Consider the following 27,987-nt stretch of genomic DNA (forward strand, 5'->3'; position numbering starts at 1 on the left):
TCAAATCTCTGGATAATATCACTACACCTCTTATATTACAAAACCAGCCCTGCTGCAAAAGCCAAGAAACTTAAATTTAAAATATAAAAACTTGCAATACACTATTTTACAATTTATCCGTTTTTTGGTTTGATTAGAATTTCTCTTTTTATGTCTGCCCTACTTGTGTTTTCATCATGTTTTGCCATCTTTAACCTTTTAGAGTTTTTTTTGTGTATTATAAGATGTCCTTGGGTAAACATTGTTTTCAGTCTTAATATATATTTGTATCTTCTGGTAAGTGGGTTTGGGAGGACCCTCCATCTATCTCCATGTGGAAAACATTGATCCCAGATGAGTATGAGTCTGGAAAAAATAAAACACTGTCTGGATGGAAGGACTCATCTTTCCCTGCAGTGGAGGAAACACCTGGAATCTCTTGGTGTTAAAAACTGTCTGGAGTTATCTGGAATATCACTGGACAGTGTCTATGGAAAAATGATGGACTTGAGCTTGTCTATTTTACCATACTTCACTTCTCCTGCATTACTTGCAGTTCAATCTGAAACATTCTCTTTTTTTACTCTGTTTCTTCTTGCGCCATTTCTATTGTTTAAAAATAAAATGTTGTTTTATACATTTATGTTGCATTGTTGGAGGAGCCTGGGACTTAAGATGTTCATTGCCTATAACTACACTGTACCTACTGTGCATATCACAATAAAGCCTTTTTAATCTTGAATCTTATACGTAATTCCATGTACTATAAAGTGTCATGTTTGGTGGTTTGTTTTGTGTGAGCTGCCCTTTGAGTAATTTAATTTTTCATTATTAATGGAACAGTCTTGTAACAGAAACTAGTTGTAACATGTTGCTGTTCTGTGAGCCTCCTACAGTGGTGTAAAGTAACTAAGTACATGTACTCAAGTACTGTACTAAAGTACAATTTAGAGGTACTTGGACTTAACTTAAATTTTACCCAACTACAATTCAGAGGTAAATCGTTCAGATGTAGTGTAAATCCACTACATGTATTTAATATCTTAAGTTACTTGCAAATGTTGATTAATTATTTTGAAATGATATTCAACACTTAAACGACTTTGATTACACCTGGAGTAAATTCACAATCTACCCTTCAGTATACAAAGTCATTACAACTAGCTGCACCTTTAAGAAAAAAGAAAAAAATATAAAATACAATATTATGAAAAAAAGTAAATATTGGATGCTTCAAAGTTTCTGGTTCATCTTCTCATTAGACGATCTTTGTTGAAATACGTGCTGCGTGTATCCGGACGACGTGGCGTAACCCCGCTCCTCCTGTTGTACAGTGTGTGCTAACGGCAGAAAGCCGCAGGTTTAATCGTTACGAGAATTTTGTTGTTTGATAAATTCTCCTGCCGCCGCCAACATGATTTCCCTCACGGATTCACAGAGTAAGAGCTGTTCATGTTTCCCCGCTGTTCTCTGTCTCTGTTGTGACTGTGTAAAAACCCGGTTTGTTAGCTGAATGGATGATGTTAGCATCTCAAACCCCATTGGCTGAGAGCGTCATGACGTCACCTAGCTGCACGTACATGAAGCATTTGTATTATTAAAACTGGGAGACTGTTCTTATCATTTAATGTATGTCTCTTTATATTTGTAGTTTTAGTTGAATTTCAAGTGTTACATTTATATTGTTAATTGCATTGATTTGTATCCTTTAATTTGTGTCTATTTTAAGTGTTATCATTTCAGTATTACTACTTATTTACTGAAGTAACAACTAATCTACTTTCTTCAAATGTCCTTCTCTTTACAATATTTGATTATACCTTATTTATTTTTGATATATAAATACTAGTTTGGTTTACCTCAATAAATTGTTTAAATGTATTTTTGTCTTTTACAGAAATTGGGATGGGGCTGACGGGGTTCGGTGTGTTTTTCCTCTTCTTTGGGATGGTGCTGTTTTTTGATAAAGCTCTCCTCGCCATTGGAAATGTGAGTTGATAAATGATGCTTTAACATCACTGCATGACAGTCGAGCATCTCCCTCAGCTCTGACCGTGTGTCTTCTTCTGGTTCAGATCCTGTTTGTGGCCGGCCTCTCCTTCGTCATCGGCCTGGAGCGGACGTTCAGGTTCTTCTTCCAGAAACACAAAGTGAAAGCCACCAGCTTCTTCCTGGGGGGGGGTGCTGGTGGTCCTGATCGGCTGGCCGATTATTGGAGTCGTTCTGGAGATCTACGGTTTCTTCCTTTTATTCAGGTCAGCTCAAACACAAAGAAATCAGTGTCATCGTTATCCAGAATCAGAATTATCTTCATCTTCATCTCCCTTTTTGTTACAGAGGATTCTTCCCCGTGGCGGTGGGCTTCATCAGACGAGTACCCGTGCTCGGATCTTTGCTCAGTTTACCAGGGATCAGTCGAGTAAGTATCACAACATGAAATGAATGTCCCTTTAAATTATTGCACACTTCAAACCTGCTCCAGAGGCCTGAAAAGTCTTCATTCGTATCAAAAGCTGCAACTTCATACTATATTTGAAAGTTAAATCCTGGCAAAAAACGGTATTAATCGGCTGTCGTCACTAACAGAACGGCTACAAGTAGTCATGGGACAATCAAAATGTAATGTCACTGGAGAAGGATGTTGTTATTTCTCACAAAAAAGCATACATTTTGAAACTGGCGCCAGAATGTTTGGCTAAAACATTGATTATTAGAATAGTTTCTGATTGATTTGCTGTTGATTGACTAATCTTTTAATTAAATTATAGTTGTAGCTGGAATATAAATCTTCCAAGTTTTTTCTCCATATACTTTAATGGATAGATAGTATTGTTTGAAACAATCCAAACTATCCCTTTAAAAGAGTGATTTTTTTGTCTGATGCAGTTACATCTGTAAAAAATGCAACTCATAAAAACCTCTCCTGTGTTTTTCTCTTCCAGCTGGTGGATAAAATTGGGGAGAGCAACAACATGGTATAACGGAGGACCGTGTTTGTTTCGAGGAGAGTTTCAGTATTTATCATAGCTTCTAATGGTGACTGTATATTTTGGTCATTGCCACTCCAGAACTGTGAATCCAAACAACCTGTACGTTTGACTGACATCTAATGTTTTGTATCTGACTGCCAAGAGATTTTTTTAATTTCAAAAGCTGGAAGCAGGTCTCCTATTTTGTACCATTCCTGTCTGATATGTATGGACTGATAACATGGGACCACTGGATGAACTCTGCGGAGAGTCAGGGGCTCTTTGAGGGTCCTCTCCTCCAGATCGTGCCTCGACAGACACTGAGAGCTTTGTTACGAGTCCCTCGATGACGTGTTACTGGAACTTTGTACATTCAAGAAACTAATGTTGAGATAAATGTTACCCAGGCGAAGAAACCTGAACTGTTGTGGAAAAGCTCTAAGAAGCTTGTGTTGGAGATGTTTTACTGTACGTTTTGTAAGTGCATACTTGGAATAAAGTGTGTCTTTTATACATTTGTGTTATATTTATTTATAACCTTGGAATCAGTTTGTATGTTTTCCCCTTAAGGGCAACAGTGACATTCTCAATCAACAGCCAACAGAGGCTGTTGATTTTCAGACAGGAACATTTCAGTTCCTGTCTGAAAATATCTGAGGAGTCACATATGACTTAAAGAGGCCCTATTATGCTTATTGGGGTTTTCCCTTTCCTGTCGTGTGTTATAGGTTTTTGTGCATGTAAATGGTCTGCAAAGGCTAAAATCCCTGTGATCCCTCAGAGTTTCTTTCCCACACACCCTACCATATTGACATCACTATGTAACACTCACAATTCTGTTAGCTAACGCTCCAAAACATTGTACGTGATAGGCTACTCGTACAATGGAGAGGGACAACTCTAAGCGGTTGACCAATCACAACAGAGCCGGCCAGCTAACCAATGAGAGCAGACTGGGGCTCTGGTTTCAGACAGAGGGTGAAAAGAGGTGCTGCAGCACAGGCAGTTTGAGAAAAATAAAGAGCTTTTTGAACATTAAAGCATGGAGACATGTCACAGTAGAGGGGGCACTACATACACATCAATGTAACCTTGTATCACTGTACATATATGAACCTGAGGATGAGGACCATAGGGTCACAAAGTATATGTGAGGTTGAAGAATGCTGGCGGAAGATGTTATATCTTCCCATATGATTTGCAACAAGAGGGCCAATAATTATTACAAATGAACAAAGCTCAAATTAGCAAAACTAAAAAGATTGTAACTTGTTAGTTTCAGTCAATGAAAATAGATCCCTGTTCATTCACTGGAGGAGAGACAGACACACTTGTACAATATGTCCTGCAGCTTTTTATGACAAGCATCAACAACACTTTAATTCATGGACATGAACTGCACACACACACACACACACACACACACACACACACACACACACACACACACACACACACACACACACACACACACACACACACACACACACACACACACACACACACACACACACACACACACACACACACACACACACACACACACACACGACTCGCTGTCATCACTTCAGCACTCCTTCATAAAGATCTGATCAGTGTCGTCATCATGTCGTGACCCCGGGAGGACCCTGCGCTGCTCGAGGGAGTCTTAAAAAGTTTCCATCTCCGGTGTTTGTGATTAACGACCAGCGACAGTTTCATCACCTGTCACTCGTCAATGGAAAAGTCATGTGAGACGTAATGAGACCAATTAGCCTCATTGGTGACGCTGCATATTAATGAGGCGCTTGGTTTTTATAACGTAACAGAAGTGATAGAGGAAGCAGAAATCCCACACCCTGCAGGAGAGCACAACACAATCCATTTCCCAGAAAATCATTAAAGGTAAGCCTATTCTTATTTTATCATCATTATTGTATTATAAGTATGATTATTGTTAATGTAATGTCATTTTAGTTATTTAAAAAAAAGTGTTTTTACATAATCAATTCCTGCTGTTTATGTCTTATACTAAATAATACAGTTTTATTATTTTAATATTTTATAATTTAACAGATTTTCTTTTTATTTAAAATAACTTTTATGTTCTTTTTATAAAGATTTGTATTGTAATCTTAAAGTTAAAAAATATAATTGTACTTTTTTGTGAGAAAATGTAAGAACATTAGTCAGTTTACACACTTGAATTTATGCCCCTTTATTTGTATAAGCATATAATAAACTGTTTATACCACTATGTACTCTGGATTTTAAAAGACAATAGTTAATGAATGTAACCATTATAATTTATTTTGTGTTTAAACATATAATGACTGACAATATTGTAAAATACTCTTAAAGATACCTTCATCTTGAATATTAAATATATCTTTAAAGGAGAAATGTACGTTAACACATTTTGTACACTAATAAACACCCTCCTGTTATCTGCTTATAACTTCATTATATTGTAATAACGGTGATGTGGTTGTTTCCCTCTGTTCAAGTAATTCTATCATTTGTAATTCTGTCATTACAGAGTCCTACCATGTCTCTAATTGTCACGCTGCTGGTGGTGACTTTGGCTGCTCAGTGTTGGACTTCCCCACAGGTGGGTCAAAGTCATTTCCTTCTCTTTCATATTCAAGCTGAAATTGAAAAGACAAAAACATATTAAGGAATATAATTATGACGAAACATTTTCTACATCAAAATGCAGCAGAGAAACTGGACTCCTCAGGCCATCTTATACCTAACGGGAGCACGTAAGAATGAATAACTGTACAATTATCTGAGACTCAAATTAGGAGGAACCATTGTTTGATGTTGATGTTTTACAGAAGGACATCGCTCAGTTCTGCAGCGCCCCAGCAGAGAGGAAGGAGACACCTTACACTCAGGTGAGCGTGCAGCTAATAACATATATATTAATAACCTGGATACACAAAATGTGCTCCTATTAATGGGTAATACTGTAACTGGTCTCATTGGTATTTGAAGATGATTTGATAACAATTAATAGAGCCATTATTAAATGGACTTCCACATGTTTTCAAATCAAATCAAGTTTTATTTATATAGCACATTTTTAAACGATTTTTGGTCAAGCCAAAGTGCTGTACATATAATAAAAATACCCTACAGTAAAGACACTTTACAGCAAATACAACAGCACAGTTTGTGCAGAATATCAGTATGAGAAAACGACACCCTCTGTCCTTTTAGACCCTCACATCGTACAAGGAAAAACCTCCGGAGAAAAACCCACAGTTTAAAGGGAAAAATGGGAGAAACCTCAGGGAGAGCAACAGAGGAGGGATCCCTCTCCCAGGATGGACAGACGTGCAATAGATGCCGTGTGTAAATCAAAGAGATAATACATTTTACAGCATAGGTAGACATAGGTTTTATTCATAATACTTTGCCAGAAAGTGGTGCCTAAAAACACACATGTATCAGTTTGATACTCTGACTTAACGGTAATATTCTTATATAAGGGAGTATAAAGCTGATTCTATGTATGTTTGTAAAATCTTCCTTTCTAGGGCATGTTTTTCTTAACTTAAATATCTGGTTCTGTTGTCCCTGCAGTGACTCACAGAGATGGACCGGGTTTGAATTTGTCCTCCTTGTTTCTGGAGCTTCTGCTGCGAGCTGTGGACGAAGGTAAAACCCTGACAGATATCACTTCACTTAATCTGAGCAATTTAAAGTTATATTTGTGTGTTTCTTTGTCTTCCTCAGCTGCAGGCAATCCAGATAATTACCCAAATGAACAACAGCTGAATCTAAATGACTTGTGAAAACTATTTTCCATTTTACTGTCTTGTTGCTGCACTTTGTAGTTTTTATTAGGATGTTCTGTGTGTTACTACTGTTTGAGTTCACTTGTAGTTCAACGTGTGAAATAAATACAATTCCCTTGCCTTGTCTGTGAGGTGTGTGTGTTTCGCATGGAGGGGATCTCTTTTACAGGCACACACACTTTCCATTGATTATAAAACAGATTTGTGTCAGCTTGGGGCAACAACTAATGAATTCACACTCCACAGGAGACTCACACCACGATAAACATCATCACACCTTCTGAGAGAGGGGGCACAATTAGGTTTATTGTAAATGGCCGTCTGAAGTCAAACAAAGGTCACAAACTGAGAAGGGTTTTATTCTGTTTTTTAGACTGATATCTTTTTGAATAAAACTTAATTTGCATATGGCTCCTAGATGTTTACCACATGATCCCTGAACTGACTGCAGGACACACAGGAATGAACCCGGCTTTCATTAAAAAGACAAAAAGATAATTTTTTTAAACAGCTTCATTTTATTTGTATATAATGAACATAACCAGACATGTCAGAGCTGATAAATGTGGGAGGAAATATCAGATCAACCTTATTTTGCATCGTGTGCATAACAATCTGTGCAAGAAAACCCCATCATTAAACACATAATCCATCCAGTGTCGTCTCTATATTTGATCAATGTCACCTTTCCCCTGCTGACATTATGCACATGTCTATCCTTAAAGTTATTCAAAGACGTACAGAGATATTATATATGTACTATATAACTGCAGAGATAGTTGCACCATAATCTTTCATAGATCTTCCATTACTCTGTTTTACAGCTGTTGTTACCTTGCTAGCAAGATGACTGATATTATTATCCAAATGTTCTTGTTCTCGTTTATACAAATAAAGACGCATAGCATTTCTGTCTGTGATAATACATCCAAATAATAATTATTGGGCAGTGATTCAGTGAAATCCCTTCAGGAGCTTTGTGTTATATGTGCACAGCGTTATAGGATTATAAATTTGACCCTTTTACATAAGCCTTTTTGTTTTCCCTTCACTATTGAATAACTGAACCCATGCAGTTTGCTGTTAAAGTGACCACAAACTTGCTCTTTCACACACCAAAGCACCACGAGTGACACACAGCAGTACAGCCGAGGACAAATGAGTCAGAGCAGCACTTCCTCCATCACACACTGACAGCTACAGCTAAATCTGACGGGATTAAACTCCCTGTGAGTCGACAGAGGGCGGTGTTTTGAAGGTGGAGCTGTGCTCGTGAATGCAGAGTGATAACACAACAGGAGGGCTCAGCTACGTCGCCCCCTGCTGTGCAGCTAGACGTCCTGCAGGTCCTTCTGGATGTCCCACAGGGTGCTGGCACTCTCCTGCAGCTGGGACACCTCGTCCTCCGTCAGGGTCATGTTGACAACGCTGGCCACGCCCCCGCCGTTCAGCACGCAGGGCAGACTCAGATACACAGCGTCACTGATGCCATACATGCCCTGCAGACAAGAAAACACAACGTCACTGTCTGTCTGCCCAAAGTCACAGAGAGAGGATACAACAATGTAAAATCATGAGCTCATATTTAAATAAGGGGGGGTTCATCCATCCAGCTTTTAAAGAACTTATAGGAGACAGAAAATAGATTTTCTAGATATTTCCCCAGGGAGATGCACTTAAATGAACCCATATTCAGTAAAGCTTTGTTATATATTACAGAGGACACACATGTTCACCGTCTGCTATATTGTGTATTCATGTACACATTATGGAAAGATTTTGACATAATAAGTCAAACAAAACAGTGAACATTTCTCCCTCATCATGCTCTCTTGGCATAAAGGAAGCTACAAAGGAAGCTACAAGCAGAGGATGAATGCAAAACGAAACTAAAATGATTATTATTGAATTTGTTTCTTCACACCTGAATTAACTATATATTTATTGATGTCTGCCATATATATCAATTTCAATGGAGCTGACTGTGGGTACGGTGAACTTGATTTCAGACAATTGAGCTTGAAATTGTAAAAAACTATTTAATTTACTTTTTAAAAAGGAGGTAATCACAATTTTATTTTAATCAGCTTCAGATTTTGCTTAAGAAGTCGAACTTTAGACTTCAACACATCGATATGATCACGAAGAAATCAATAACAAAGTTATAGTATATAGTTAAGTTATATAGTAAGTATATTACATTTATGCTCTAAAAGGTACTATTGAAATACTATAACGCAATATAGACGCTGCTACACAGGGAAGTTGAATGTGTGTGAGCGCCGTTACCTGCACCATGGTGGAGACCGGGTGGATCCGGTTCATGTTCCTGATGAGGCTCTCCGTCAGGTCGGCCACACTCAGACCGATGGCCCAGTTGGTGTAACCCTTCAGTCGGATCACCTCGTAGGCGCTGAGGGGCACAGGACACAGACACAGGAAAGGTGGGGCTGAGTTTTCAGACTGCTTAAAGATTGGATTTATGATAGTTAATTGTTTTTTTAATGGTGATGAAGCAGACCAGAAGTGCTAAAAAATAAGCTGATGAAACACAAGAAGCAGATTTCCCTCAGGACGGCTAAGTCCTCTAACCTGATGAAAAAGAGATCAAGGGAGAGATAGTGCTGAATGCATAATTAACTCTTTAATATCTTTTACTTTAAGGTGTTGTCACTGTCCTATTTTTTAACGACTACTACTTATACTTAAAACAAAAACCACCACGTAAGTTAATATACACAAGTGAACTGACCTGTCCACCACCATCTTGTGTGTTTCCGTCCAGTTCTCCTCGTCATTCTCTGTGCCGATCTCCGGGTTTAACGTCTGCAGGTTTACTCCGGCCACGTTGGTTCCACTCCACACAGGAACTGAAACACACAAAACCGTCAACCTCCATCCACACGCTTCACACAGCCACAGTCTGTTATTATCGTAAAATGAAAAAGAATCCTTTGAGAAAAACTTCAACTCAACCGAAAGGATATTGTCTAGTTAGAATAGGAATAAAAGCAAAATCAGCATGATTGTAAATTAAATTGTTTCTGACTTATAATAATTCTCTACTATGAAAAAAGGAGACGACATGAATTTTGGTCAAAAACTGAATGGACGAGATATTCCAGGAGATGACATTATGAGGCAATAACTTCACAGTTTATCCCCAGTGTTTTTCACTTAAAGTCTAGTTGTGTGAAATCAGAAATGTCCAACATTTTATTGGAGATTATTTAACCAAGCTATTCAGAGGGTGGTACTCAAATGAAATCCCAATTTAAAATATTTGAACACTACTGCTGTTCATACACAGCTCTCTCACCATGTATTTTGTATGTACAGTATGAGTAGCTACATACTTCTGAGACATACCTGGCCCCACAGAAAAATAACTCAAAACATAAAACAATATACATGTCCGAAAACTAAGAAGACCCTGGCTAACACTCTGTAAGCTAATTAAACTTAACAAATTAAACACAAATGGACATTTCTAAACCATATTAACTTTCAATGTTTCTCAATGACATCAAAGTATTCTGACCAATCACGAATCCCCTGCCTCCTCACCACTGGTGTCTCCGTGCTCTCCCAGGATCCAGCCGTTGAAGCTGCTGGGATGGATCCCCAGTTTTTCCGCCATCAGGAAGCGGAAGCGAGCCGAGTCCAAGTTCGTGCCGCTGCCGATGACTCGGTGCTTAGGAAGGCCACTCAGCTTCCAGGTCACATAGGTCAGCACATCAACTGTTGAAGAGAGTCAGCGTTATCAGAGTCTGAACACTGTGTCTCTGCTGTGTGAGAGAGGAAACGCAGGATGTCAAATGTGTGTTTGGCAGCACCTGGGTTGGAAACCACGATGATGATGCAGTTGGGGCTGTATTTGACGATCAGAGGGACGATGTGTTTGAAGATGTTGACGTTTCTCTGGACGAGGTTCAGCCGGCTCTCCCCCTCCTGCTGACGGACCCCAGCCGTCACCACCACGATGCGGGAGTTTGCCGTCACAGAGTAATCTGGGAGAGAGGAGGAATACATACGTCTTAATGGTTAAGTGTCTTCATGTATAGATTAATAGGCAAAAATATAGATTTTTGTTCATGCACTTGTCAATTTTGAGAGTTTTTCTAATGAATTCACCAAACGTTAGCAATAAATAATGCCTCAGTTGCATCTTTAGACAAATGTTTTCTGAAAAAGTATTACAAATAATTGTCTTATTGTAAACAATTAATAAAGAGAAAGTCATAAATCCCCACTTTAGTAGTATTTATATACAGTAACATTTCCAGTTGTGTCTATATTCTGAAGGAAGGAAGGAGGGGTTTGTTCATAAATAATTCATAGGGTAAACTCGCCTGTGTCCGCGACTATTTTGGGGGTTTTGAGGAACAGGCTGCCGTGCTGCAGGTCCATCATCTCTCCTTTCAGCTTGTCCTCCATCACATCCACCAGCGCCAGTTCATCCGTCAGCTCCTACACACACCAACACACCAGGAAACTCAGAACAACAGCTCACAGTAAACTCATTCATCAATGAAAAAGTTCTCCTGTTCTCCTATAAGGCTGCAGCATATGCTTCTTTGATACCTTTACACAGATGACACTCTTACCCTGAGCAGGATGCTGACAGCACAGGCCATGCCCACCTGGCCCACTCCCACCACCGTCACTTTATTCCTGGGGAGCTCAGGAGGCCCGCTGGACAGAGGGGTGAGGAGCTTCTGCAGAATTGAGGCCATGTTCAGATCTGCGGAGAGTAAAATAATAGAAGGGGAGAGCAGAATGGACTGCAGAGGAGCGACACAAGTAAGGAGAACAGTCCTGCATCCAGAAAGCAGGCTGCGTGCTCTAATTTCATAAATACTGCATTTAGAATCAGGATGACTCGAGTGTAGAGGCATGACATTGATCTAAGTAGCTCTAATAGAAGCATGACTTCGCTGTCATCTCACAATAAAAATAAAACACATTTCCTTTACACCTTTCTGCAAAGTTCACCTCGAAATGACAAGCAGCCTGAGTAACAAAAACAGCAGCAATACTTGCATTGTTTGGCGATGCTCCGAGCTGAGATGTATAAATACCAGCAAGTAATCAGCATGGCAGAGTGACAGGACACCTGAAGGTGTGTTACTGTCTGAATCCACAACACCCCCCACACTCCCTGTGTGCAGCCCAGTCAGCTGCAGCGTAGCAGAGCCCATGTGACTCAGGGCCAACTCCTCTCCCTCCCTCCTCTCCTCCCCCTACTCCCCAAATGGAAGACTAGGCACTATAATCTCATGTTGAACTTCACTGGCAGACTGCAGACAGTTAAAGGAGTTACTGTAATCCGTTAACGCTGCCTCCATCTGCTGCACCTGAACTATAGATGAGCAACTTGTCTCTAATAGGATGTCTATACAGAACAATAACAAAAGACTTTCTTAAAATACAGTGTATGAAGTACTTAACAAATGATGTTAATTAAGTGGAGTATAGTGCATGTTCTCTTATACAGCTATATTGCGACTGTTTAATAAGAACAGGTTGAAATCTGTTAGGACATCTGTTAATCCCGTCAGATTTAGCTGTAGCTGTCAGTGTGTGATGGAGGGGGAGTGCTGCTCTGACTCATCTGTCCTGGGCTCTGCTGCTGTGTGTCACTCGTGGCACTTTGGTGTGTGTGATGAAGCAATGTGCCATCTCTCATTCTAACTATTTGACATCTCTGAGAAAGAATACGAGTCCCATTAAAGGTGCCGTGTCCATTAATTAGCCATGAGTGAAACTGGATTAGCAGGAGAAAGCGCTGTGGACTGAAAACATGTAAACATGTAAACATGAGGAGGTAATAAAGTGGCTTAAGCCTGGAAGTTCACCAAAGGGGCAGAATGTGTCATTACCTTTAATTAGGCAAAGTAAAAACATTGTTGGTACCTTAATGATCGAGGAGCCAAAGTATCATCAGAGAATTTGCAAGACAGCTGTCGATTGTTTAAATGTGACTTAGAACGTTAAGTGCCCTAAGTAAACTTGAACTCAGACAGCGCGGTGCAGACAGCACTTTAAGAACTGTAATCCAAAAACAGAGCATTTTAGTACCACTATAGTAAAAAGGACAATACATACAGGTATATAACTTTGACAGCAATATTTCGTCAAAACAGCCCTTCTTATTATATAGGTAATTATTGGATGAGTAAAAAGGGTTCCAGATAAACTACATTTAAAGCCAATTACTCACAAGAAAGATGCATTTCCCAAACAACTGCTAACGAGATATAATTATCTTTTTGTGAATAAACAACCAAAAACATCGTATTTTTTGTACACTTTCCCCCATTTTTCTGCATGGTTCAGATGGTGGAGATAAACAATCAAACTGGAAACGTACACACCTAGTGACAAAAGTAAGTAGATCCAATCATACAAAGTGGATAGATTTCATTGCAATTCTACAAAGATAAAAAAATCTGCCTGGAAAACAGGAAGAGGCGTTAAAAATGTACCTGTTATCACTTTATAAAGAAAAGATAACACATCATAACTTTCCCCCCAGTCAGACACAACATACCTAAATCCATCTAAATCCACTTCAAATGTGTCCTGCTGATTTTTTTTAAGAAACCCACGGCTGTTTACCTGTTTTGTCTTGAGGGTCCACTTCCTTGGGGTTCAAGTCCTTGTCCTTTCTTCAATTCGACTCACCCTTGGCATGCGGGACTCTGTGCCTGTTCCCCTTCCTGTTCTGTGATCAGGCTGCAGCCAACTGGATTTAATTGACTAAGCCTCTCCATCCTCTACAAAGTCTCAGTTTGGAGATCCAAGGGTCACCTTAGGTACAACGCTCACCAAAAACAACACATACTTCCTGTTGAATAGAATGAAGAAATAATGTTTTAAAAGATTGATCATCATTTGGATCTCTATGCATTTTCAAACTTTATTTTTTTCATACTGATTGGGCCGCATTCACCAGTACTATCTTAAGTCCGTTCTTACATTTGTTCTTAAGAGAATCTACTTTCATGCTGTGTTATTAACAGCAGAAATGTTTTAAAAAGATGAATCCCATTGTTCTTTTCAAATGAAAGCATGTGCCAATTGTTCCTCATTCGCTGGCTCCCCGCCAATCTGTATAAAAAGGACTGCAGGGAAACAAAATATAGAAATTTAGGATCCATGTCAATAATACCGAAACAAAGTCTAGACAGTGGAGCCTCAAACATCAAATGTAAAAAGGGATGCCATTACTTTTCTAGTTTTCAAGTGTTTGTGTGTAATTCAATTCCTCTAAATCATGCATTGTAAAACAATACATTATTAAAAACGAAAATATTTTGGGAATATTTATCCCATTTCATACAACTTTGGAATTTAAGACAAATGCCATCACTTATTATTTTTGCACTAACATGTCAGGACTCAAAGGTTCTCTTGAGTGTGCATTTATTGTGTTCTTACCTAAAAACAAACACAAAAAGATCTCCTCCAGAACTGATGGATTTTAGGGAGGGATGAAAGGTTTCAGTCATTTACTCTTTACCCTTAAATCTGAGCGCCTCCAGGACCCTGGCTGCCGGGCTGCAGTTCTGAGTGAAGCACAGACACCACTGAGCCAGCAGGGGGAGAATCAAAGTTAGAGCACAACCACTGCAGAGAAAACTGTAGAACAAACACCTGATCAACTCTGCAGCAACACTGAGGTAGTGGTCAAACCTTGCATTGAATAAATAATGGCTATTAGTGTTTGATGACAATCCGGTCATGTTGTTAACCTCAGAAGATGAAAAGTTCCTTAGGACTCATTTAAAATCATTCAGGCAATTGAAGTTGATGATTGAATGTGTTGCACTCAGAAACTGCGAACACATACAAATAACATATATTTATTTGGGTCTCAACTTGGTAACCAAGGACCTAAGTATGTCTTTTAAAGGCTATAGTTAATAGTGCAAAAGATAAATGCAGAGACTAGCTCAAAAACATTCATGCTATATGACCCAGGTCGTTTAAGGTCACCTTGAAGCATCGAGGACTTTACTAAGGAGGCCTCAGCGGAGTGTCTCACGGCTACGTTCATATCAGTATTCGATGGAGAGACAATGGGGGTCTGTCACATTCACATTAAGAAAAGGAACAGGTCTTCTTCTCTCAGCACCTGGAGGAATCACTGGATTGAAGACACTAGTGTGCACTGAAAAACTGAAATGTGTGAAACTAAGAGATTAAACAATTAGAGCTGTTGTTTGGATTAGGAAAATTCCACTTTAAATTCACCATAAACATATACGTTAAATGTTGGCGTTGCCTCTCGGCCCCAGACAGGGTGTACAGGCTGGAGATCTGCTCGGTCAAGCTGTCACGCATCGTATCCTTAAATGGAAGGAGGTCAGAAGAATAGAACAAAATATAGCACAGTAAGGAAAGGTGATCTGAAACCTTACTTACGGTAAATCATCTTAAATGCCTTTTAATTAGTATTATTAATAAAGTAGTTTAAGACGATGCCTGTTCTCCTGCTTTTTTTTTTTTAAAGGGTCTGTAGGAGCCAAAATGCTTGTTTTGCCATTACTTATTACTTCTATTATTTTCATTTCTGTTTGCATCACATTTAATGTAACGTTTAATTGTTTATCACTTCCGGCAATGGTCACATGGGTGTGGTTTATTGGTCTTTAGGTCACCTGTTGGATGCCAGTTTGGAGGATAGGGTGTACGAAGAGGGTGAATGGCGCTCTGATACTTTCTGTTGACCGTCAGTTGTACATTGTTTGTTTGTGTCAGTTGTACATTGTTTATCATTCATAGCCCATAAACACTATGGACTATGAATGACTTCGGACTCTTATATGGAACGCGTCACAGCAAAGAGCACATTTTAGCCTCTCAGCGGCATAACTCATAGGGAGTTTGTGCCACTAAAGGGTCAATTCATGGATTTAAAACTTAATTGAGATGGCATGTGTTACTTTCACTTTAAGACACATCTTCTACATAACCCCTATTTAATTTGTAGCATGACATTTGTGTAAACTTAAAATATAACATTAAAAAAATTACCTGAAAGTATGGATTGCTTTGGAAAATGTTTAGTAACGTTGTTTATGTTTTGCAATACACATTTTAAATCACTGGTAAACAACACAAAGAACAATATATCTGGTAACAGCCACGTTTATTTTATGATACACTGCTTACAATATCATAAATACATGATTAAAAATCCTTAACCACATAACCCTAGTTGTTTCAGTCCATTGTGGGAGCTGCCTGATAATTAATCACTCGTGTTAAGTCAGCAAAATTAAAATTCAGTATCACTTTCATGTTTTTCGTATTGCTTTCAAATGTTACCTTAAAATGTACTATAAAAAAAATTCAACACGCCATTTTAGAAAAATATCAAAATAGAAACAAAGATGCCCCGGAAATCTTTCCACGCCCATCATCACCTCCAGTGAAACCCCCCCCCCCCCCTCCTCCTCCCTCTGCAGGTGACATACAGTCTCTTCATCGTGGGTATTTGCTCTGGCAGAAGTCGTCAAAGAGGTCTGAAGAGCGTAAATTGATTTACTGTCCCATGTGTCTTCTCTGCAGATCTGCCATAATTTGACACATGCAGAGTGAGGTGGGCTATGTGGTGCACGGCAACAGCCAGTCCTGCGTAAAGGACTGAAGGATCAGAAATCTAAAAAAGATCTGAAAGAAAGCACAGCAAAGCACTAAAACCAAAAGCATGTAAACTCAAATCAGCACACTGGCAGGGCTGGAAATTCACAAATCATAAATCACACACAGCAACTTCAGTTTCCCTCAGGAAGAAATGTCAAATAAGTATTACATGATCAATAATCAAACACCGTTTCATTAAGAACTTGATACGAATGTTGTGATGAAAGTAAATAATCATGATAACAATACGGAGCGATCAGAAAGTACTTTTTTTCATAATGAAAAAGAGCCCCATTTACAATGATAAAAGCTGTGTTCAGCCACTGATAACTTCTCTTTGTATATCTTAACCTGGACTTGGGCAGATTTTCCTCATGCAGTGATGGAACCTGATTACTCTGAGTCTCCTCCCAGCAAGGACCACATACAAAATGAAAATAAAACGTTGAGCTGAATTGACCTGAGCACCATTGAAATAAAAAATCTCTCTACCTAACTGTATAGCTACAGATAAAGTGTTGAAATTCATCTGGAAACACAAAAACATTCTGGTTAAGGAGTAGCACTGCTTTGTGCTTAAACTGGGACGTGCTAAGAGTGTCCAGGCACTTCACAGTCAGAAAAAAGCCTGGCACAGAGAGTTAGAAACTACAGTATGACCTTCATAGACTACAACCATGCATGGATAAACTGGCCTCTCCATCCTGCACCTGCTCTTCTACATACAAGGGTTAAATACGCACAAAGACACAAAGAATTCACAGATTAAAAACAACATTAAATGAGTCTCTTCTGACTGCCACAAAACAGTGTTATCCAGAAGCTACTGTGATCCTCTTGTGGTGTGAGGGAAGCTGCGGTCCAGAGAGGAGAAAGTTCATGGCTACAATTCAATCTGTAACCTCTGTCCAAAAACACGTGGGTAAAGAGAAGGTGAGCCAAGTTTACTGCGTGTGCTGTGTGTGTGTGGCAAGTGGCAGGGAGGTGGCGGTGGGGGGGGGGGGGGGGGGGGGGGGGGGGTGGTGGGTGAGAGACTGCGTCTTTACTTGCCGGCGATCTTGGGGGCGCCGCTGCTGCCGAGGCCCAGGTAGCGGGCTGCGTTCTTCACAGCGCCCTGAAGGGGGACGACGACGCTGTCCAGGAGACCTTTGAGGGCGTTGATGTTATCTGCATCCAGGTTCTGGTAGACATAGAAGAGAGAAGCAGCCACCACCACAAGGAGCAGGAGCTTGAACAAGATGGAGAGGAAGCCTGGTTGGGCTGGAGCTTTGCTCGAAGAGACGGAGCTGCCCCCTCTGGAGAAAGACTCGGAGAAAGGGCGGGTCTCAGAGTGGACGCTGCGCTTCACACGGGACTCATCCAGCCAGTAGTCACTGGGCTGCAATGGCCGCCCAGCTGCCCCTCGGATCGGACGCCTGCAGGTCGCACTGAGCAGGGAAAAAAGTAAAATCAGCCTTATAGGCGAGACACAAGAGTAGACCATCTGGAGCTTTTAATTCAGGGTATGTGCAGGAATCCTGAAGTAAAACGTAATACCTTTCAAGAACTTTTTTAAGACCCTTTCCATACATTTTAAGACCTCATCGCCACTTCGAGTTCTAACCGGTTACATTGGCCTCACATTGACTATATACAGTATAGATTGTCCTTCCTCCTTATCTTCCAACCATTTGGACGCAAACGTGCATTTCCCCATAACGATGTTGTTTAACAACCGGCGTTAACGGACCTTCGCACGCTATCAAGCAGTGAGCGTGCGATGTCCTGTTCAGGTGACGTCAAATCCAACGGGATGCCATAAATAAAACTACACAGAATCACACTACACACCTACGCAATGATTACATTCAGGCAAACTGTAGAATACAACCTCTTTGGACAATTTATATACTTATTGAAAACAAGCTACAAAATGTAATACCTTGGAAAATGCCGTTTAACACTTTTTAATAGCCTTCATTTTCGCTAAATTGATTGATCAACTTTGAATACTTTTTAAGACCCCGCGGACACCCTGACCAAGAACTAGGTTCGTTATCAAATAATACGCCAAAGAAAATGTATATGAAAATGTCAGAAAATTGTGGGAAAACTTCCATCCCTGTTTCTAAAAGTCCAAGTTGAGGTCTTGTTTTGCGAAATCAAAACCAAAACATACTCAGTTTAATGAGTAAAAGCAGAGCAAGGCACCAAGTCTTCATATTTGAGTTGCTGAAAAAAGCATTAACTGCCATTTCTCCATGAAAAATGCCTTTTAAAATGTACAAAGTAAGGATGTGAAATTGAATTGAAAGCTCTTGGAAAAACTAAGTGAACCTTGATTCATGATTTAAAATAATATATTATTTAATAACCAAACTTATGTTGTCAATTCTATTTTTTATGTTCAACAGCTTATATTTTGCAGTAAATGATTCACGTCCGTTACCTCAAGGCTGTTGGTGTGCTTATTTCATTGGCGAGGATATCTTCCACCACACTCTCGCTGGCCTTCTTCGGGGTTTCCTCAGTAAGAATTTCCTCCACCACCACCACCTGTGAGTGCCATTAGAAAGGCAGTGTTAAATCAAACGAACAATATAAGAGAGAGATAAGATAAGAAGTACTTAATTGATCCACATTTGGGAAATGTTTGCGTTGCAGCAGCATAAAAAGACATGGCATTGTACAATAAAAATGTAAAGACAAGAATAAACAAGAAAGTAGAAAATATACATGTTGAATTTACAAATTAACAATAACAAGATATAAAGCAAGGTATTATACATAAGTATGTGACAGATGGAATATTAAATATTAAACTGAATAGATACATGTAAAATGTACAGTGTGATTTTAATCCAAGAGAAACTGGATATCTATTTCTAAGATTGGAAATGGTTAAATGTCTCACCTTAGCGAGTCGTCTGCTGCTGGTTCTGGACGTAACTGGAGTTTTCCCTCGGCTCCTCACAGCCTTCTCCACCACGGGAACGGGCTCTGGCTCAGGTTCAGCAATCTCCTCTGAAAACACACGTAATGTTTAAACAAACAAACAACGTTTAAGTGAATAAACATGAGTTAAGCTTTGTCAGAGCTCAGCTTACCATCTTCCTTGTCACTGTAGTGGTCAGAGTTTGTGTTTCCGTTCTGGTTACTGTCCACCTTGGGGAGAGCTGTGACCTCTGTGACCTCTGCAGGAGCTTCAGGCTCGGCTGGAGGCTGCTCCAAAACCTTCTGCAGCTTCTTCTCATACAGCTTACGGGTGGTGGCTGTATGAAGGGGAGGAGGGGACAATAAAGGATGAATAACATGCAATACATTGATGGATTTTATGTAATTTGGTTCAATTGAGTTATTAAGCCTGATAACTTGCATAAGTGTTCGTACAGCTTTTTAAAAGTAAAATTCAAGCATTTTTCCAGGTAATCAAATTAAAAACCAAGAGCCTCAAAGCAGTTTTCCTCATATCTAAATATTAACTACAAATGCAATTGTGGAAAATGTAACTTTAAACAATGTCTTTATGCCCAAAGATATCTATGCATGTTGTCACTTATTTGGCCAGCTGTTCTTATAAACACTGATAGTATGGTTTACATAACAATTATGTAGATTAGACACCAGATAATGTTGCAAAATCAAGCATTTCCCACATTTTATATACAAGGATATACCTAGCCTTAAAAATCTACGGTTAAAACAAAAACTATTCAACATGATCTAATAACCGTGTTTGGAATACAGCTGGTCAAATGTCTGAAAAAGCTTTAAGTCAAAATCTGTTGGTGAAAATATGAATGTAGCGTTTACTTAAATGAGTGATTGTAACTGGATTTAAGACTAAAAACACGTCTACACAAAGTTAGATGCACTCATTTTAAGTTTACTTTAAATTAATTGCTATGTTACTTTGATTTCAAAATTGGTAAAAACATAATGATAATAAATATATTACTTATTTCATGCCTTTGTATTTAAAAAAAACCAAAACCTAATCCTTTATCCCATATTGGAATCGTTTTTGTTCCACAAAAGACTGAGAAAGGGCTCCATGAACTCACCAACAATGGGTCCTGTTTCCACACCATGTTTGGCCAGCTGTTGTTTTAAATCGTCATCTGTGAGATCTGTCACCTCTGCTTCCTCTGAGCGAGGCTTGTCTGTCTTTTTTGTAGCTTTCTGCAAGAAAGATTTAAGTTGCATATCATTCATCAACTCATAACTTAAACGTGTCCCATCATTCAGCACCACTTCACAGTTAATACGTGAATTAACAGAACAATTAAATAAAACCTACTCTTCCAGATCGACTTTTGTTGGACACCACGGGAGTGGGCAACTCTTCATCGCTGGAGAAGGTGTCTACAGGCGGGCTCTTCTTATCGTTGAGCACCGTTAGGTTGTTCAGATACAGCTGCACGTACACCTCTTTCTTATGCTCTCCGCTGGGAAGTGCCACATTGTTGGCTGTGAGCTCATTCTTCAGCTTATCCTTCGTGAGGACCGACGGATCTTCCAGGAATTCAGCCATACTTAACTTTTTTATTTTAAGCTATCGTGGTGCGCTTTTGTCTTTTCTGCAGTTTGCGCCTAAACGGAAACTAGCTCAGTTCACTTTAGCGGCTACAAACAACAACACCGGGAAACGTGACTGAACCGCGCTGTTGTCAAACACCCGACTGGCGCCAATTTAGCTCGCTAGCACAGAAGCGGCTTACAAAGTAAATACCGGGTTTAAGTGTTAGCCTGCTGGCTGTTGTAGGAACAGATAGCTTCGGTATTTTTCAATCTGATCCGAGCATGTGCCGCAAACGGGACAAATGCAAACTATCAAAACAAAAAAAGCGCAAATTTGATTGAATTAGCTTAGCTTGAAACCGGTCTACTTGTGCTCTGTCTGTCCGCGTTCTCAACAGGGCCCCAACAACAACCAGCCCTGCTATTGGACGAGAGGTGTCAGTAAGCTGCGCTCTGGTTGGCTGGCTATGATTGGGAAGGCCACAAAGAAACGGCAGCAGGCCGTGTGTTTACAATGGGCGTTATACATCCATGGTTAAATCCCGCATACGCTATTTACACTAGTGTTTGACTTCACTGGCGTTAGTGTTTTTAAGAAGTAGAAAAATACGAATTTACATTATTTATTTGAGTAGCATTGAGTGACGACAGAACAATGCTAATAGTGGTTAGATTGTAGTGGTTGCTAACAGGAGTTCCACCTGTGTAGCATGTTTGTAGCAAGAGTTATATAGTTGGTTTCAGTGCATTTCTTAGATTACAATTGCAATTTTCAACCAAATGTGTTTAAACTCCACATCATCTAGTCACTTGTTCACATCATAAAAACATTTTTCGACAGTCCTTGTGTAGTTTTTTGTCCATTATGACTGTTAACCTTTTATTATTTCCCTTCTTAAACATTTTGTCATACTTTTGACTGTGTAGTAGGGAGGGTGGGTGTGTTAAGAGTCAACAGGTGTTGGTTTATGTTCAACTATCTGTTGTAAGATAAACAAATTACAAGCCCCTTCAATTAATGTTATTATGTACTGCTGTTTTACACATTATCAAAAGCCTTACCCCTCAAATCATGTAAGCAATAGGCATCACTTCATGGTATACCAAGTCATTTCATGGACAAAATATGTTGTGAATTGATTAATTGCTTTCAGGTAAAGTTCTACCAAATTATTTTTCCTATTATTTTATGTATATATATATATAAATATATTTTGTGTGGGTTATGCAGTGTTGTTAAACAGTCCTGTCAATCCTGTCCAATCTTTTGAAATCCATCTCCTACACTCAGTTATGTGTAACTTTGTACTGTTTAAACTGGATTGTGCATACAATCCATTCATTTCTGCTGTTACAGATTGATTTAAGAAAAGCCCTTAAAGTTTTGTAAATGTTGTTGTTGATTAGAAAAAATTCCCAAGGAGACTGATGAACGTTTTAGTAGTTAATGAATAATAACCAAGGATCTTTTTAAATATAACATCATGTGGTAGTGAATCAATGTTGAGCTATTTAGACGAAGTTTGCCTCCCTTTACAGAAGAGGGCAGCATGAGCCACACTTTTCAAAAGAAATATGGGTCAAGTTTTATTGGATTTTTCAAAAACGTTTTTTCTTGTTTTAGAGTAGTAAAGTTGAGGAGACACAATGGCATCCGCACGATGACCATATGTTTTCAACTTTGTCCTGGGCGCATCTTGATACCTACACAATCATATGTTACAGTACGAGAAGTAAAAGTAAAATAAAGAACAGAAGACGCACAATAATCCCTTTCTTCCAGTCCCTTTTTTTGACATATTTGAAAAACGTTATACCTTTAGTCAGTAATAAAAGATTAAATGATAAATAGAAGCACATAATTGACGGATGATTCAATAATGAAAATATTCTAAAGTTGCAGCCCTACACACTCGCACACAGACATGGCAGTGTTTGACCTCCTGCCTGTCTCAGGCCTCTAACTCTGCGGTGGAGCCCCCCCTTCCCACCGTGGGGACAGCGGTTTGAGGTGGCACTGTGTGGCTCCCCACCTGTCCTTCAGACCTGCCTCTCTGGGGCTTTCTGGGATGCTGCTGCAGAAACCAAGCAATTGATCCCCACCTCGGCTCCAAACCACACTAAAATACAGCACTTCAAGTATAGTTCAGCTTTTCCATAGTGTATTTGCCAATGGAGTGTAAGCATAAAAAATGTTGAGCCCTTGAGAAACACCTCTTAAGCTTTCTTTGTATGTAATTTATACAGAAAATAAGGCACGGGCCAAGAATCATAGAGAGTGCCTCTTTAAGCATAACAGTCATGGCCTCTGAAAAATGATCAAAGCCCACTCTTTAATCGTCAACATTCACGTTTTCAGAATGAGTTCATTTTAAATGGAACCGCTCTACCTGACGTTGACCGGTCAGCATAATCAACGACATTTCTTGACGGATGATTGTAAAATAAATCTAGGGAACAAATGAAACAACTGGCAGGGGAAAGACAAAAAGCAAGTTACGGGGAAATTCAAGTCCAGTTGCTTAAAGGAAGTTGGATTGAGCCGTTAAATGGTAAGTTTTTGGAAAAGACTGCACATCTCAAACTAAAACATCCATGTTCTAAAAGTGTTTCTTGATCACTTAGACAAATGTTGAACACAGACTCCTTAGTAAAGTTTATCTTGGATTTCAAACATTTCTAAATCCCAATTGAGCCAACCGCAGAAGTAGCTTAGGAAAAGTCAACCTTTACCACCCAGAGGATGTCTGATCCAATTCCACTGACACAACAAAACACGTACTTAGTTATACCTAGTTATGACATTTCAGCACATCGTATGATCATCTAATGGCCACACATCTGTTGCATGGTCCAGATTTACATTATAACTAAACACTCAGCTGTATATTTAATTTATTTTCATTACATTTAGAGTTTTTACATAACCAAAGTATTTTGTTGTGCCATCCAAAACTAAGAAAAGGTGTGTTTTCCTGCACTAATCTATTAAAACAATCTCTAATCCTCAGAATATGTTATTACGCAGTGCCAAACTAATTAAGATCAAATCCTGGGCAGTTTCCTGTACAAAAGGGAGGGTAGGATGCAGGAAGTGGGAGCTGTGTAAATCAAAGGAGCTGAGATTTGTGTGTCCTGGCCTCGAAACAGCCATCCAGTAGTGCTCACACACAGTATATTTTCATCTGTTGACAATCCAAACTCTACCTAAAGGACACAAGCTTAGTTGTAGACATTTCTGTCAGAAGGAAAAATGAGACTCCCTCTCTGGCCCTTGTTGATGCCCATTTGGCCGCTTGCCTGTTTGTATCATAAGTAGCCTACTCCTCCATATATTTGCATTACTATTATGATTTGGGCTTTTCCCGTTTTATTTGGCCATTGAGACAGTACAGAGCCTTTCTTGCTCATGTCCTCACTGAACTTAAGGCAAAAATTACTGTGTGTGAACTTTCAGGTAGTGAATGAGGAATCTCTGTTAAGGCTCCACAGTGAGGCACCACTGGGACGCCATGTTGGAACATTGGGGGGAAAACTTAATGTAGGCGATCCATCTCTTAAAAAAGTAATGCACTGACAGAAAGTGCCTCTTCTGCAAATGCACTAAAACACATTATCCACCTCTCACTTCAGGAGATCCTTCACCCTGTGTGGATAGTTAAAGCGGATGTCATCAATTATTTTAATACTCACAATGGATCAAACTTGTGTTTCGCATCTTTTTTTTGGGGTTACCCGTCATAGTGCAAAAAACCTTTCTGTTTAACACCAAACAACACAAATCAAAGTTAGCAAAGTAGAGCATTGAGCAGCTGAAGAGCCAGATATTTCCCACAGCAGTTAGAAATAGAGTGAATAGTGCACCACAATTCATCAGAAAGTGTCCAGAAATGCATACTGGAAAAATAAACAATCCAATGTCAGCTGACAAGTTCCCCAGATAAACATTACAAGGTGACGTTAATGTTTTTTTCAGCTTGTTTCTGCTGCCCCCAAGTGGAAGAAAAATAAATATTTCCAATTTGCAATTCAAAGTAGAGCTTGTGCTATTGAGCTACTGTGCGCCAAACACAATCACAAGCCTTGCCCAAACAGAAATGTATCCACTGTTTGAATGCAGACCTGGCTCCTCCATGACAGCGCCTTCAGGAACTCATTGTAACTCTACACTTTAACAACAAAGGGGAATTTATTTGAGCCAACACAACCTGCAAACAGAACACTTTCCACAACGATACGCAGTGCAACACAGGGTCAAAATGCTAAACTCTGTACAATTTCAAAAACCTGCTCATGTTTCATCACCAGGTTGGCCTTTTTCAACGTGTCTGACACGAGTGAACCGAATGGCCAGTGGCGACTATAAGAGAGGGCAACCTCACACAGGTGACTGCCAGACTCTTGAGTTAACAGGAAAGAAATATTTCCGTGCTTAACTTGGCTGAAGCTCTCAACAGACCTGCCTCTGCTTAGTTTTTCTGTCCGCATGGCTGAACACTGGTACCGGACCAGTATGGGAAGAGCCAACAACTTCTCAAAAGCCTCCAGTGATGTGTCGATTGTGACACCGCCATGCCCCTCGACTGTTTCCTCTCTTAGTCGGGTGCATGAGCTCACAGGACCCTCACTCAAGCGAGGAGTCACTGTTAGGGAGCGTCAGCATCAACCGTACCCTAATGAACCAGAAGCAGACAATCAACAGAGACTCAGCAGCACTCAGGTAAAAGTGCCAGGTCAGGGGACGTGCCAACAGCTCAGTGCATTCAGCATTTTATTGCAATCGTTGGCAGGATTCAAGCTCAATTTTCAATTAGGTATCAAAAAAGAAAAGGGAATGGATTTTTATAAAAGCTGACAAAAAGAAAGCTCTTTGGGGACCTTTGTGTGAGGTGCTTCCATAGACTGACATGACTGTGTTTGTAATTTCCTTACTGGTCCTTCTGAGGTCTTGGTGTTGAGTTATTTTAAGTAATAGCTCTCAGCTCCGTCTCTACTGCAGCCAGGATACATTCCCCAAAAACCTGGTACTTCAAGCTGATATAATCTTATTTATTCAATCTTGAAAATTGAAACTTTTAGGCCTTATAGTGTCTCGCCCGCCTGAATGGACCGCTCTTAGGCTGGACCTACATCAGAACTATTTGGTCAGTGGACGAGGAGGCTCACAATGTGGAAAAAGCACTTGTCGTCATGTTTACTGTCCTTCCAGGAGGTAGCGTTGAAGGTTCGGCTCGTGTAGCAGCTCATAGTTTTGGGTAGTAAAACGCCGGGGGTCTATCGATGCTCTGAAGCCTCACAGCGTGGCTCATCCGTGCCAGCGGTGAAGGACAAATGTGCCAAAGTTTGCTGGGTTTGGCTCTTTTCTCCCCCCCTGGCTTCCAACACCGATGTATCCAGCTGAGGTACAATAATTTGACACCTCTTAAGCAGCTTTAGCATGACAACCGCTGCTTTGTTTTATATTCCTGCGTATTTTGAACGCAATCAAAAATTACAGTCAGCAACATCTAAACTGTGTTTTTATCCACTTTGGACTTTTGCCCCTCCCCACCCCCTTCAATCTCCTTTATCCCTCCCTTTCCTATGTGGGATTTAACGTACACTTTGTGGTAACCTTGCTAAGTTATCAATTTTTTCTATGTTCTCTCACACTGAATAAAGGCTTGTTTCTCTGCGCCTGCTTGTTACGACTTCAAGGACAGCTCCCTCCATCTGGCATTAAGTATTGCTGGTGCCAGTGTCGGGTTAACTGACACTCCTGCACTTAAACTAATGGCAGCGAGCAGTCATCTCCCATGAGGTGCTCACCTTGGAAAAAATCACCCAGCTCCCTCATCCTCAATCATAGTGGTGCACTCGCCACCCACTGAATGAGACCATGGGCATGAAAAGAGGGATTGTTTCACTATTCAGGCATATATGAGGGCAAACGAAAACATGTAATACGCATGTCCTGTCTTGGATTTGCCCTCCTCTCGAGTTCAATGAGACGTGGAGAAGTGGGGAAGAGAACAGCACGCAAACAGAAAAAGTCAGAGTCAGCAAATTGCCACTTTCATTAGGATTTCTTTAGCAAATGATGAAAAATAGTCAAGTATTTAACATTCAGACCAGTAAAAAAAAGAGTTTTAGGAAATCTAGAAAGCAGACTGTCCTTCTGGAAATAGGACAGAAATCTTATATTATGGTAAAAAGAAAGTAGGATCATTGACAATTTCTCTATATCTAATGATTCATTTCTAAATTGGTTAGTTTTGCTTCATGTAACTTATTTTCAATGTTTGATTCATAAACCTGCACCCTATATGCAGTATATAAAGTATAATAAAGTATAATTATATATATTTACTTTGTCAGTTTGTGTTGCGAGTCTGGACTTAAGAGTTGTTGCATGAGTAAATATGACGTAAATATGCACCATAGCAGGTTTAACAAACTAGACTAAATAGTCTAAGAAAGGGAGTGCATAGGCAGTGTGCTCACATGTGTTTATATATACGCCATTGGTTAGCTGTAATGATAACAGTGTCTCTTGTTGGATTTCCCAGGATCCATTTTCTTATTATACCACATTTTCCTTGAAAAGAAAAAAGACCTGTGTCCATCCTAGGTGAGTTGTTAACATAAATATGTTGTACAGGTGAGTCCAGGGCAAAGAGAAGCACCTCTCAGACCACAGCATCTCCACCCGTCCTCCTCTGAACCCCCAACTCAATGGAAACCTAAACAGCTTTTTAAGAATGAAGAGGTTTTTCAGTTTGTTGCTAAATATAGGCCAACCCGGTGGGAGGTGGCAGGTACCAGAGCCATTTTCAACAAAGATGAGCCCCAGGTCCTGCCCAGGGCCCGGCGGGTGGTGACTGCCGGTGGTCCGTCTTTCTCTTATGCACCGGCTCTTAAGTAAACACTGCAATCCTGCGGTCAGCTACAGCATGGCAGCGGGCGAAAGGACTCACTGTGCAGTTGCACACAGCTATGGTGTGTTGTCTCCTCCGGCCCACTCAACCTGGGCTCCTCCCCGTCACAGAGGCCTCTGCAGGGGTCGAGGGCCAGCGACAGACCTTGATGTGTGATCCCGGATCCCTGCTGGGAACTCCTGG

At 40.0% G+C, this 27,987-nt stretch overlaps 4 protein-coding genes across 4 annotated transcripts; 2 read left to right on the forward strand and 2 right to left on the reverse strand.

The window, feature by feature from the left end:
• The first annotated feature begins 1,281 nt into the window (after nucleotides 1–1,281).
• Nucleotides 1,282–3,461, forward strand: golt1bb (golgi transport 1Bb). The gene is given in 6 exon segments (XM_034146016.1): nucleotides 1,282–1,418; nucleotides 1,877–1,968; nucleotides 2,055–2,153; nucleotides 2,155–2,234; nucleotides 2,317–2,398; nucleotides 2,922–3,461. Coding segments are annotated over 6 exon segments (417 nt in total). The 5' UTR covers nucleotides 1,282–1,393; the 3' UTR covers nucleotides 2,961–3,461.
• A 2,014-nt stretch (nucleotides 3,462–5,475) lies between these two features.
• Nucleotides 5,476–6,730, forward strand: LOC117494940 (spexin-like). The gene is made up of 5 exons (XM_034145951.1): nucleotides 5,476–5,538; nucleotides 5,647–5,692; nucleotides 5,768–5,827; nucleotides 6,519–6,593; nucleotides 6,672–6,730. The coding sequence occupies exons 1-5, from the start codon at nucleotides 5,476–5,478 to the stop codon at nucleotides 6,728–6,730; spliced, it is 303 nt and encodes a 100-aa protein (XP_034001842.1).
• A 519-nt stretch (nucleotides 6,731–7,249) lies between these two features.
• Nucleotides 7,250–11,831, reverse strand: ldhbb (lactate dehydrogenase Bb). The gene is made up of 8 exons (XM_034146013.1): nucleotides 11,777–11,831; nucleotides 11,341–11,477; nucleotides 11,086–11,203; nucleotides 10,570–10,743; nucleotides 10,301–10,474; nucleotides 9,486–9,603; nucleotides 9,023–9,146; nucleotides 7,250–8,232 (listed from the first exon to the last, which is right to left on the reverse strand). Exons 1-8 carry the CDS (start codon nucleotides 11,829–11,831, stop codon nucleotides 8,065–8,067), a joined length of 1,068 nt encoding a protein of 355 aa, XP_034001904.1. The 3' UTR covers nucleotides 7,250–8,064.
• Nucleotides 11,832–15,871: 4,040 nt separating this feature from the next.
• LOC117494988 (lamina-associated polypeptide 2-like) lies at nucleotides 15,872–21,294 on the reverse strand. Its single transcript, XM_034146035.1, has 6 exons — nucleotides 20,667–21,294; nucleotides 20,431–20,548; nucleotides 19,474–19,638; nucleotides 19,281–19,390; nucleotides 18,816–18,922; nucleotides 15,872–17,814 (listed from the first exon to the last, which is right to left on the reverse strand). The coding sequence occupies exons 1-6, from the start codon at nucleotides 20,898–20,900 to the stop codon at nucleotides 17,430–17,432; spliced, it is 1,119 nt and encodes a 372-aa protein (XP_034001926.1). The 5' UTR covers nucleotides 20,901–21,294; the 3' UTR covers nucleotides 15,872–17,429.
• Nucleotides 21,295–27,987: the final 6,693 nt, after the last annotated feature.

This window comes from Trematomus bernacchii, unplaced genomic scaffold (genome assembly GCF_902827165.1).
Source record: "Trematomus bernacchii unplaced genomic scaffold, fTreBer1.1, whole genome shotgun sequence".
NCBI classification, from domain to species: Eukaryota; Metazoa; Chordata; class Actinopteri; order Perciformes; family Nototheniidae; genus Trematomus; species Trematomus bernacchii.